The sequence below is a fragment of the Pseudochaenichthys georgianus genome, chromosome 19 (assembly GCF_902827115.2).
Source record: "Pseudochaenichthys georgianus chromosome 19, fPseGeo1.2, whole genome shotgun sequence".
NCBI lineage: Eukaryota > Metazoa > Chordata > Actinopteri > Perciformes > Channichthyidae > Pseudochaenichthys > Pseudochaenichthys georgianus.
In genome coordinates this window covers 26,318,258-26,331,515 of record NC_047521.1, presented here as the reverse complement: position 1 = coordinate 26,331,515, position 13,258 = coordinate 26,318,258, and the positions used below count along the sequence as shown (strand labels likewise).

The following is a 13,258-nucleotide window of genomic DNA, read 5'->3' as shown; positions in this document are numbered from 1 at the left end:
AGATGCACGTTCATAATGCAGAGGGAAATAACTCTCAGAATAACGTTATTAGCACATTGTACAACTTGAGGACCGAATGTTTATAATAAGGTGTTCATACTGGGTAGTTTATTTAGTTTAAAAAAAATTATCCAATGATTTACAGACGTCTCTTTCCCGATGTTAGTCAATGGGAAAAAGTGTTTGCGGGCCCAGCGACTGATACGGAAGTGTAGTACCGCCGTTTGGACACAACGAATATTCCATGGGATATAACAAAAAGTGTTTCTGAAGTGAATGACCGACTCCACCTTTAAATAAAGAACGTTTTTGTAAATGAAATATGTTTTTTAAATGATTTCCAGTTGGGAAGAGAACCGATGTGTGTGTGTGTGTTGCACCCACCGGTGTCCTGCTGCAGGACCCAGCATTTGAGCTCGATGACGGAGTGAGCGAAGGAGCAGCTGTCCTCGCGCTGGCAGCCGTATCGAACCTCGTGGCGACAAACATCGAACTGACAGAGCGGGTGCAGCGGACGCACCTTACTGTAGCGCACGTTGGCCGACCTCACCACGTGCACCAGGCACCTGCAGAGGATAGAGAAACACAGTTATAGAAATGATACAAGCCAACAGACAACATGTATTAAGACTCGCTATTTAAAGATCTAAATCAGGGATGGGCAACTTTGATGGTGGTGGGGGCCACACAATTGATGTACTGGCCACCAGGGGGCCGCAGATTCAGTTGGAACACACACACACACAAATTCCATGTGTTGTGTGTAATTATTAACAAATACACTAAGTCTGACATCTTCATTGACATTTTACAATCAAAGGGAACATCCCCAAAAAATGGGAACCTTGTGGCCAGTCTCTGCATTCCCCTTATTCCACAATAAGGGGAATGTCAACACAGACACCTGTCAGCCCGCACTCTGCTGTTCCTCAGCACCCCCTCCTTCCCGCTGAAATTATGAATGAAACGCGTAGTAATCATAGATAACACGGCAGGGTCCGTGACCGTTTGTTTTCATCTGATTTCAAATAAACAAAGTCTTGGTTTTAAGAATATTCAACTTGTTTCGCCAAATTCAGATGATAAATACAGCTTTGAAGCTTGTGACGGCATAATTACAAGATACGTCACAGCAGACATAACAACAACAGCCGGTGTTTCTTGTGAGGGTTGCCCCGGGAAACAAACAATACACACAAATGCGTCACAGATTATTTTTGTGGTATTTGAAATCATGTACGCAGCTCTCGACGTAACTAGTGGACGGTATCAGTACTACAAGTAAACGTTTTTTTTAAAATTATTATTAATTACGTTGTTTATAAATTAATCTGAGGGCCGCAAAAAGAGGAGGTGGGGGCCGCCATTTGCCCATCCCCGATCTAAATGAAGAGATTTTGACATTTTTCCAAACTTCTTTACACTCACTTGTTGTCGTCGAACGGGTGTCGAGCTGTGAGGTTCGAGCAGACTGCTAAGTTTTCTTTGCTGCGCTTACTGATGATGCGAGGCTTACTGTCAAAACATTCCTGTGGAAAGAAGAAAAAGATGCTTACATAAGTTTAGATCAGAATTATATTTTTTATCTCAGGGGGGAAATTGGATTGTGCGACAGCTCCATTTTAGAAAATAAAATAGAAAAACATTAAATAACATAATTATTCAAACATAGAGAAAGATAACGTGTTGGATAAGACTAGACAGTTTAAAGTTGAAATAAATATCTCTAGCAAGAGCAACAGGCTCAGTGCATGCTTACTTTGAAGAAGAGACCATTTTTATTTTATGAAAAGGTCAAATAAGTAGTAGTCTGTAGTAGGGTTGCAAAATTCCGGATATTTTCAAAGATGGAAACTTTCCATGGGAATAAACTGGGAATTTTCTAAATTGAAGGTTGGCTCTTTGTAGGGAACTTAAATATAGTTGGGGAAAGTATATTTTAGCATAATCTGACTAAAACAAACCGGTGCCATTCAATTGAATATGTACGAACTCCATTGCATCTCATCAAAAGGTGTTAGTCTGTGGAATAACTGTAATGATAAACTGAAATATTGTACAAGTCTAAACTGAAAGTAATCATGAATGGTTATGAACAGGATCTGTAAAATCCCATTTGTTATTTCTGGTAATTGTAAAAAACAAAAAACAAACAAACAAATTAACAAGACAAACATGTCGCTGATGACGATGACCTAATATTTTATTTATAAGGAAAATGTATGCTAGAGGGGGGAGGACCAGAAACGGTTTTTATAAGCTTCTTCTTGCCCCTGTTGAACATGACAGACTATTTGAGAATTATTATTATTTAATTTTTGGTATTATTATTATTATTATGAGTGAGGAAAAAAAAGAATATATATATTATTATTGTATGTTTTGTTTCTGACATGTTCAATAAATTGACTAAAAAAATAATGAAATATCCATGCCATTCCTCAATCACATCGCACACCGCTTACTGCATGGCTATTGAGACCACACCCATTTTTTTGTTCATTTTTTAATGAGGAATATTTAACTCAACATTCATGTTTTTGTTCTTCAATGAAACAAATGATTGTTTAATAAAATAATTAAATTTTAATTTATAATTTTGCATGGATAAAACATCCATGCAAAATTATAAATTAAAATTTTAAAAAAACATGACATTTCAACAGATTTATTTGTAAGTAGAACAGAACAAGTTTTAATTATTTTATTAAACAATCATTTGTTTCATTGAAGAACAAAAACATGAATGTTGAGTTAAATATTACGACACTTACGACAAAACAAAATGTTTATATTTATGCTTGGATACGATACAATTCGATTACATTACCCTCAATTCCCAGCTAGTTCCCATTAATTCCAATATGGAATATTTCCAAAATTCCCCAGCTTCACTTCCCATAGAAATTTACCGGAAATGTTCCGCCCCTTTGCAACCCTAGTTGTAGTCCATGAAAGAAAAAAGACTACACTTCCCACCATCTTGTTTTGAGTTAACCATCCTTTGTTTTGACTTTTAAATGTTGAATGCGTGTAGAAGGAATATCATATGATTTAGATTATCCACACGAGCAGCATAACATCAAAGCATCAGCAGAAGGCAAACAAGACATCAAAACAAAATAACGTGTTGAAAATGCCTGTTTAAAAAGGCGCCTATAGTGGCTTTAAGAAATAAGGTAGGAAGCTGCAACCACCTTTATAATGAGAATATAAACACAGACCGTGCGTGGCCTCACCTCACAGAGGAACATGAACATGCCCATGTGCAGCTGCAGCAGTCTGGTGACGCTGAGCGCTCGTCGCTCCGTGCTGCCCAGAGGGTCGAACAGCAGCTCTCGGCTCAGCGCTCCCTTCCTCTCCTGCGTCCAGACGTCGATCTCCTCCTGGCAGTAAGCAAACGTGCAGTTCTCTCCGTACTGGCACTCCTGGCGCTCCTGCACCTCTGTGGCAGGAACAAGGTTTGACACAATATAAACACAATCAATGGCCGTATTTAAACTCCATGTTGCTCCATGTATTACTGTATGTATTAACATTAGGCGCTTTCACACCGGAGTACTTTTCCCAGTATAGTTCTGAAAATGTGCGTTCACACCAAACAAATCCCGAACTAGAACTTAGTTCATCAGAACCTTTTTACCCCCTTTTCCGTCCCCGCTAGAGAGCAGGGACTTTCGTGGCAGAAAAAGGCTCCTATTCCTGATTGGCTGGGCGGATTGCAAACCACGCCCCGTAAAACTCTGAAAAAGTTTTGTGAAGCCGCCATTTTATTATCCTCGCATTAGCATTATTAGCATTAGCCCAGCGCAGAAACGCAGAGAGACTAACTTATGACAACACAAAAGAAAACATGGGAGCGGTGGAGATGAGGAGGTGTCGGCGTTCTGGCGATTTACTCGGAAGGCTTCAGTAGAAGCTGCTGGGAGTCCCAGCAGCTTCTACTGAAGCCTTCCCCAACTCCGGGGACTTCCGGCCGGGGACTTTGGGCGGCAGTATACGCCGTGAAGTGGGTTGCGGCCTGCCAGTAAACCCAAAGCAGCAGAAGAAGAAGTGACGTCAGCGGCTTCATTTCCCTAATCCTCCCTCAGGGACTTATTCCGGTGTGAACGCGATCTGAACTAAAGAGTTCTGATGAACTAAGTACGGCAAAGTACTTGGTGTGAAAGCGCCTATTGGTACTGTAATCTGTTTCTCTTATTGGGCGGTATCCTATGAATGGCATATCCATGTATGTGTGAAAACAGATGCTTTATGACACTACAGGAAGATAGGATGAAAGGAAGCAATTTGCTCGAAGGGTTATCTGCATATCCAATGAGTTGTGCCTACTGCCATAGGGCGGCACCTGCCCCAAATGATGTCTTGTCTTCCTATAAGAAGAGTCGGTTACACACAGAACAGGACGCTCTCTTTGGTGGGGACGTCATAGTTGCAAGTATTAAAATATCTTTGATACCTTTAATACGAATATTGTGTTACTGGACGTTTGTTATCCAACTGATCATTTTCTCGAGACAGCAGCTGATTTGAAGTAAATGTGCTTGCCAGCTTAATCAAGTACTTCATTAATAAAATAAACACAGGACGTACCTTTACAGAGTACGAAGGCCCCCAGGAAGTTGTTCCGTGCGGGCCGAGGGCGGATCCTCTTCCAGGTCGGGTCGTCTGTGTTTTTGAGGCGGCAGAGCAGCACGTCCCTCTTGCAGCGATGTGCTGCCTCCGGCTGGTACTTGTAGTCCATAACTCGTGGACCTGCGTGCAAGAGGAAGAATCAGTTCGAGGGGCCATGAAGACTTAATATCCCTTCAAGTGTTTGCTTAGGGCTGAAACAATTACTTTTATTATCAATTATTTTGACAATTATATTTCGACAGAACCGAAATTAATCCGTTTAAAATAATTGAAAAGGAGAGAAGAAAGACATCTCCATTTTTGAGACTGATTTTTTTTTATAAACAATTAATAAATTAGCAAAATTGTCTCCGATTAGTTTTCTTTCAATATTAGATTAGATTACTTTATTGTCATTGCAAGCACAGTGTAACGAAATTAAGGAGGGTCTAACCAGAGTGCAAAGCAGTCAGTTAGATACACAATTATCAGAAGTATGTACAAAATAAAGGTAAATAGATGGAAAATGTATAAATAACAATAAATACACAGATGATAATAATAAATATAGTGAATACAGTACAGCAGTAATGTGCAAGGATAATTGCGCTTCAGCACACGACAACACGAGGCAGTATGGGACAGTGTATATAAATGATTGCCACTCAGTTTCCCATACCATAACACAGCATGGGTTGCTAGCGAAGAGGGCAATGTGGCAACATCCAATTGTGAGTATTTGTGAAAAAGTAGGCAACAGAAACTTAAACCAACCGATTCTGCTGTAGCAGGCGTGACAGGCCTGCCGAAACTCGTGTGTGGCAGCCAGAGGATTCCTGGAGAGCAGAGACAGGTTTGTTCCTGCTGGACCGTTCTGCAGAAGAAGACGGGGACATTAAGCCCGAGGGCCACATCACAGTCACATTAAGCTAAATAATCAAAAGTAACACCATTAACAGTTAAAGCTGTTTGTTGCAAATGTGTGTGTGTGTTACTCACTGCATGTACAGCGCTGTTGTTGCGCACCCCTGGGATGAAGCTGTGACACACTCGACCCCCTGAAGGCAAGGCAAGTTTATTTATATAGCACTTTTCGACGCAGGGTAATTCAAAGTGCTTTACAAAAAAAAAAAAAAAAAATGAAAGACATTAAGCATTAAAAAAGAAAAGCTAATAAAATAAACATTAAGGAAAAATACATGGATAAAAGTTACAGTGCAGTTTAAGATATGAATAGTTCAATTAAAAGCAGTGACAAAAAGAAAAAGAAAAAGGAAGAACACACACACACACACACACACACACACACACACACACACACACACACACACACACACACACACACACACACACACACACACACACACACACACACACACACACACACACACACACGGTTAAAGCGAACTCCATTACATTACATTGCATTTAGCTGACGCTTTTATCCAAAGCGACTTACAATAAGTGCATTCGACCAGGAAGACACAACCTTGAAGAAAACAGAATCATATAAGAACATCAGGTTTCAAAGAGCCAATCGTTTCAAGTGCTACTCAGCTGGCTTTAGATAAGCCAGTCCTTTATTAGTATATAAGTGCTCCATACTGTTCTCTGGTAATTAAACAAGAGCAAGCTGACATATTGCACTGGGTTAGAAAAGAGTGGATTTTTTTTTTTATTATGTTCCTGATTCCTAAAACACAATCTTGTTTTTGAACACAAAATGTCGCTCTTTCTGTCTTACATTTAAACTGCTTATCTTTCCTCAATACATTTTTTTGTATCAACAGTTTTGCGTACAAAGCTAAACATCCATCCAGAGGAACATCTGAGTAAAGCTGCAACAGGGTATAAGCAGGAATCCTGAAGTCAGATGTAAAACCTTTTCAGACCTTCTTTAAGACCCTTCCCATACATCTTAAGACCTCATCGCCACTTGGAGTTCTAACCGGTTACCTTGGCGACACACTTCTCCTCACATTGACTATATACAGTATTGATTGTCCTTCCTCCTTATCTTCCAACCATTTGGACGCAGACTTGCATTTCCCCATAACGATGTTGCTTAGCAACCGGCGTAAACGGACCTTCGCGCGCTATCAAGCAGTGAGCGTGCGATGTCCTGTTCAGATGACGTCAAACCCAACGGGATGCCATAAATAAACTCCACAGAATCACACTGCACACCTACGCCGTCGCCATGACTACATTCAGGCAGACTGCAGAACACAACCTCTCTGGACCATTTATATACTTATTGAAAACAAGCTACAAAATGTCATACCTTGGAAAATGCCGTTTAATAGCCTTAATTTTCGCTAAATTGATTCATCAACTTGTAATACTTGTTAAGACCCCGCGGACCCCCTGTCACTCGCAATGTAAATGCATCTCTGTTGCTCCAATGTATTTACTGTTGGCGAGTGAACCACCAAGCTAAACATGCCATGTTTTATATACTTTTAAAATACAGAATTTCAATCACAAACTGGAACTATTTGTGTCATGATGGAGAAAGTGAAAGTGGGCTGATTTAGCCAGCCAGATTTTATTTGTACAAACGTATGATTTTACTGTGAAGTTCTGAACACTCCCTAATGTTCGTACTTTTTACTGTTTTTATTTTATCTTTGTATAAAAACAGAAAAAGGCATTTCGGAAAAAACAAACGTAAGATGTACAATTATTATGTCTTGACAAAACACTGTAATTGTTTGCTGCCAAATGTCAATACAAAAAAAATATAAAAAAATCAAATACAGAATTTCTTGTGAAAGAAGTGAATGATCTCTCAGTCAACCTGTTCAGCCAACATGCCAACCAAGTGCAAGACTGCAGCTCATTTCGACTCACCAGGGAGAGTGTACTCGGACAGCGAGTCCAGCCCGCCCGCGGAGACTCCCACGTTCCCGTCAGCGTCCGTCTCGCCCGTGGGGAAGCTCCCCAGAGCGTCCTGCGCCTGGGTGGAGCCCTGGTCCCGCTGGGCCAGCTGCGTGAAGGGCTCCAGGGGCGTCGTCTCACTGAGGGAGGAGCTGAAGAAGGCTGAGGGGAGCGGGGGGGACGGGGCCGGGAGGCTCGGGGAGTAAGGAGGCCGGAGACCCGTCGCCGTGTTGGGGAGGTTAGTGGGGATCGCACCCTGGACCGGACTCTGGAGCGGGACAAATACAGGCAGGCTTTACTTTAGGGAAAACACTTTCATTTGAAGTTAGAAAAAAGGAAATATACCGGTTCCATCCAGTCGGGAAATATCAGAATCAGAATACCTTTATTAGTCCCACAGAGGGGACATTTACATTGTTACAGCAGAAAAGAGCCAAAGACAGCTTAACGTTACCTAAGAAGCGTGCAGAAAGAAATATTTAAGATACAAAATAATAATAATAATAATAACTTCAAAGAATTAAAAAAAATTATAATACAAAAAAAGTTACACAATTTACAAAAAACACATCCTGTAACAGTTCTGAAGATTTAGCAGCCAAGTATATATTGCACAGTTATTAATGGCATCTATATATATATATATATATATATATATATATATATATAGCACATATTCAGTGGCGGGACAGCCCCACCTAGTGTCAGCAGAAAGTCATTCAAATAAGAATTCCAAAAAAATGCATCTTAAAATATATTTTAAGATCATGTTTAGTCGTCTGACTTTGTGCCTGACTTTCTGCTGTTTTAGTCTGCGTTCTTCCAGTTAGTGTCTACACTGTGCCTGTTGAGCCCTGTTGAGCGATGTGGGGCAAGCCCCTCTCTCTGCTATCTAAATGAATGGGTGCTGTAAAAACTACAGTGCGCATGCTCAGAGTATGTTTCTATTCAATGTGTGCGGCAAAAAAAGAATCACCAAATGGGCAAAGTGCTGGCATACCCACCGAACGTCATCTTATAATTCAGAGAGCTGATTGGCTGTAAGTACGTGTGCCGCGAAAAGTGTAGTTGTGACGAGGAGACGAGAGAGCAGCGTATAGCGATTAACATCAGTCAAACGGAAAGAAAATGAAGGAAGTTGACCATCTAAGTTAATTCTATGTCATATCTTTTGTTGGTCTTCTGTGTTTTGCCTACAGGCGATTGCTCTGCTGGATCGATTGATATTGTGACCTCGGTGACGAGTGTCTGTGTTTTCTCCTCATCGCTCCTTCACTCACTTTCTTTGGGATGCACTCCAGCAGACTGTCGAGCTCGTCCTTGATGACGCTGCACTCGTCCATGCGCTCCGACACGGGCACGGAGTAGGGCATGGGGGGCAGGCCCTGGCTGCTGGGGCTCTCCGACATCTCAGAGCAGGGCGTCCCCTCGGGGCTCGACGGGTCATCGCTGACCGGGATGGGAGTGGCCAGAGGAGCGGGGATGCACTGCGCGTTAGACATGTCCCCTGAGGAGGAGGAACAGGTGAGGACATTCAAATGGGTGCGTTTAATAGATTCAAGAATCAAAGGTTTTATTGTCATAAAGCTACAGTGTAGAGAGGGCAATGCCATTCTTCTGACCTGAGCTGCTCCAACAATGCAACATATATAATAAAATACAAAGTAGTGCAAAAAGTGTATATACATGTCAATAGAATATGATACAAGAACAGAATATGAAATTAAATAATGTAAATTAAGACAAAATGAAATAGGGTTTATTGCATTGATAACTTTTTATATAAATAAGTATATCGCAAGATGACAAACAGGAATGTTTATCGGAGCAATAGTTTTAACAAGTGTGTCAGATTGAATTCAAACACATGCGATATAGTATAAACAAGATGTTTGACGGTGTGTTTGTCTTACCTGATTCCATGTCGCCCAGAGACTCCAGCCCATTGGAGGACATCTGAGGAAAACAATCAGACATGATTAGCTTCTCAATCGGTCACCATGTTCCGAGTATGTTTCGTCACAACAGCACCCACCTCTCCCGTGGGCGGGTTAGACTCCCCGTGATTCTCCCCGTCTGTGGCCGTGGACTCCGTCTGAGGGCTGACGTAAGCTTTGCGACCCTTCAGGCCCAGCTTGGTGGCCAGATCCTGAGCCAGGTCGCTCACCTGCCTGTCCTGGAGGAGGAATCCCAACGAGAGGCTCCACTTAGCAAGAACAAGTTGTATTGTTGTTCCAATTAAATATCATCACTGCTTATAAAGTGCAAACGACATATCATATTCTATTTACATGTTTAGAGACTTTTTGCACAACTTTTTATTTTATTATATATGTTGCATTGTTGGAGGAGCTCAGGTCAGAAGATTTTCATTGCCATTTCTACACTGTAACTTTGTGCATATGTGACCTGCTCTATCGAGATCAGTCGGAAGTCGGAACGGCTCATTTCAAAATAAATGTGGATTTACGTAAAAACAATTTTTTCGGGGTTCGGGTGTTTTGTTTGATTTTAAACAACAAAGTCTTGGCTTTCAGAATATGAAACTTTTATTTCCAAACTCACTCGATAAATACATGTTTGAAGCTCGTAAAGGGACGAAGACAGCTCTCACTCGCACTCTGCTCTTCCGCAGCGCCGCCCCCCCTCCCTCCGGCTGACATTATGAACGTAAGAGTATAGTAATCATAGATAACACGGCAGGGTCCGTTACAGTTTGTTTTCATCTGATTTCAATTAAACAGAGTCTTGGCTTTCAGAATATTAAACTTGTTTCGGCAAATTCAGATGATAAATACAACGTTGAAGCTTCGGCATAATTACAAGCGGAGAACGGAGAAACTTGACGTCACAGCAGGCGAAACAACAGCCGGTGTTTCTCGTGAGGGTTTTCCCCGGGAAACAAACACAATACACACAAACGCAAAATTACACAAACACACACACACACACACACACTCGCGAGCTTCCCCTCCAAACGAAAATATCTTCCCTCCGTAGTATTTTGATAATTTGCTAATAACCAATCAGATCGATGGATTCCAGAGAAGAGGAAACTTTGAAGGACTTTTTCTCAAAATGAGGACTCGGTGACAGTCGTCATATAATAATAATAATGTGACATATTTCGCTTAATATTTGGAGTAAAACAACAATCCTGATATCATTAGAAAGCCAGGAATCTCCTCTTTCCAAGAGTGTATACAACTCAAAATGTGTCTTTGGGTCAATGCGACAAATGACGATAAGACCTTTGACCCTTGAATCACAATATTGAGTGTGTACTGCTGCTCCTTCATTGTACGCTTTACTGTGGTTCGCCTACACGTGTGCAATGCTGTAGAAAAAGCCCATTTCAACAGCATTGTCAAAGAGATAACAAACGTCTAAAGTTCAAATGATTCGAATATCTTCAGTGCTGACAACATACGTGCGGTGCTGTGAGGAGACATTTGGTTCCGCACTCGTAGGCCTCTCGGATTCGTCCCAATTCCCTCAGACAGATCGCCTTGCGGTACAAAGCTCTGCGACTGCCTTCTGACACACACAGTGCACTGTCACAGTCCTGCACCCCGCGCTCATACTCCCTCTGAAACACAGAGATTATTCAAATGTTCTTATTCCATATGAGCATCTGCAAGTGACATATCCCATATGTTCACTTGTCCCTCACCGTCTGGTAGCAGGCAGCAGCCCTGTTGACGTACAGGCTCTCCAGCAGCTCGGTGGGGATGACGAGGGCCTCGGCCTGAGCGTAGCGGGCGACACTGATCCCCTCACCGTACTGCTGGGCTGCCTGACGACTGTCCCCATCTCGAAAGCAACAATTGCCCTCGTCCAGCAAGTTACACACCAACTGGGCCATAAATGCCTGAAAGGAATATGTAGGTTATCGGTGAGGAATCAAGAAAAGCAACAGGGAAACATAGTTACATGATAGCCATGGGGGGGAACTGTGAAAAAGTGTTATAAGAACAAGTTGTTGCAAAGAAATGTGATGAAAAGGATCAACGCATACCTCATAACTCTCTGGCTCTGGGAAAGGCAATGATGACCTGTGGAAAGAAACATAGAAGGAGGTCAATGTTATACATATCCAACGTGTATCATACCCTTAATGGTTGGGTTGTAAAGGAGGCATTAAAGGTAAACATTGCTTGTGCACTTACTGGATAAAGCTCATGGCTTTCTGAATTTCCTCTCTTCGTTTCTGTCGATCAGGATCCATGGTCTGAGGGTAAAAACAAGGTTAACAATTCCACTTCTTGTAACACATCTGACAGCTACCGTCAATTAATCCACATGACATTACATCAGTACTTTACTTGAGTATTTCAATGTTATGCTACTTTGTACTTCTTCCCCACTTCAGTTCAGACTCAAGGCGTATCAGAATCAGAAACAGGTAGACAAGTCTACTCCAATCCAAATACTAAACCTAGATACTACATCTTTATTAAAACGTATCCTTTTTCCAATTGCATTGATTTATTTTGTCCATGAAAGAAGTAACTCATCACGTGAAGGAAAGTGCATGACATGTCAAAGTGTCTGTACTCTTTCCTCCACCCTGGTACTTCTAATACAAGTACTTAAGTACAAGATATGAGTACTTCTCCCACCTCTGCATTCCATTATATTCTGCAATGATTAAATCGTTTTTCAAATCTGATTAAAGTCGTCATATATAATCAATCTAAGGCCTGTTACGGTTAAGCGGGCCACTAACAGCTAGTGTCGTTAGCATTAATAACTGACAGATAGTTAGAAATTAATAATGGAGCTTTTTTGAGAGGGGCATTAGCTACATAGTGTAACTGTCAGCCAAAGCAGTGTCAGAAAATAAAAATAACATTAGCTAACGTTTCACCAATAGCTTATCATGTAAAACTTGCTAGCATTGGGTTGCTGCTATTACTGTTAGCAACGTTAACATAGACTTTGTAAAGTGCATTTGAGTATTTTGAAAAGCGCTTTATAAATGAAATGCATAATTATTGTTATAATTGACGCTACCTGTGTTTACCTACACAGCCGTTAGGATTAGCCGGCTAACACTACTTACTCAATGCTTATCACTGTAGCTTAGCTAACATGTGCTAAATGATGTTAGCTTTGAAAATGATTGATTATGTTCCAAGTTACGTGTGTTGTTATTATCTATATTATTGTTGAGCTGACATATATGGCTACCTTGTTTATAAACCGAGTGCCAACTAGCTAGCATTTAGTTACCTAGTTAAGCACACCCTAACTAGCTAGAATGTACTAAATGCTAGTCACTGTAGCTTAATTTATGATAGCTTTAAAATGTCCGATTATGTTCCAAGTCATAATTATTGTTATTATTTACGTTATTGTTGAGTTGACACATAAGGCTACACTGCTTATAAACGGCAAACTACCTAGCATGTATTAACTTGTACTAGTGCAGCCCAAGCTAACAGCTAAAGCCCTCAGTTAGCATATCAACTCACCGAGAGTTTCCTCACTACGGGGTTTCAGATTAGAGATAGCTTCACACAGCGCTGGCGATACAGACAGGAGAAACTAGCAGTCAATGTCCAGGCGCATTTCTTTAGGTTTAGTGCCCCTGTCATTAGTTTGTGGGAAAAGCTTGAGTTTCTCTGCGCTGCAGCCACTGGATCCTAACAGGCTAATAGTGGCTAACTGCTAGCTGTTTCTGTGAGTGCACAGGATCGCAACAAGTTTCAAATAGAAGGGTGACCGCTAGAGGGCAGCAGCAACACCCGGTTCACTTCTC

The 13,258-nt window shown here is 41.3% G+C and overlaps 1 protein-coding gene across 1 annotated transcript in view; it reads right to left on the bottom strand.

The window, feature by feature from the left end:
• zc3h7bb (zinc finger CCCH-type containing 7Bb) overlaps positions 1–13,228 on the bottom strand; it is a 27,890-nt gene extending 14,662 nt beyond the window's left edge. The window contains exons 1-15 of the mRNA XM_034107086.2: positions 12,972–13,228; positions 11,664–11,725; positions 11,513–11,549; positions 11,168–11,365; positions 10,925–11,083; positions 9,530–9,670; positions 9,408–9,450; positions 8,775–9,001; positions 7,468–7,762; positions 5,614–5,672; positions 5,389–5,488; positions 4,594–4,755; positions 3,240–3,445; positions 1,429–1,529; positions 385–566 (exon numbers count right to left, since the gene is read on the bottom strand). Coding sequence (XP_033962977.1) covers positions 385–566; positions 1,429–1,529; positions 3,240–3,445; positions 4,594–4,755; positions 5,389–5,488; positions 5,614–5,672; positions 7,468–7,762; positions 8,775–9,001; positions 9,408–9,450; positions 9,530–9,670; positions 10,925–11,083; positions 11,168–11,365; positions 11,513–11,549; positions 11,664–11,722 — 1,969 coding nt within the window. The 5' untranslated portion in view covers positions 11,723–11,725; positions 12,972–13,228. The remainder of the gene's footprint in view (positions 1–384; positions 567–1,428; positions 1,530–3,239; positions 3,446–4,593; positions 4,756–5,388; positions 5,489–5,613; positions 5,673–7,467; positions 7,763–8,774; positions 9,002–9,407; positions 9,451–9,529; positions 9,671–10,924; positions 11,084–11,167; positions 11,366–11,512; positions 11,550–11,663; positions 11,726–12,971) is intronic.
• Positions 13,229–13,258: the final 30 nt, after the last annotated feature.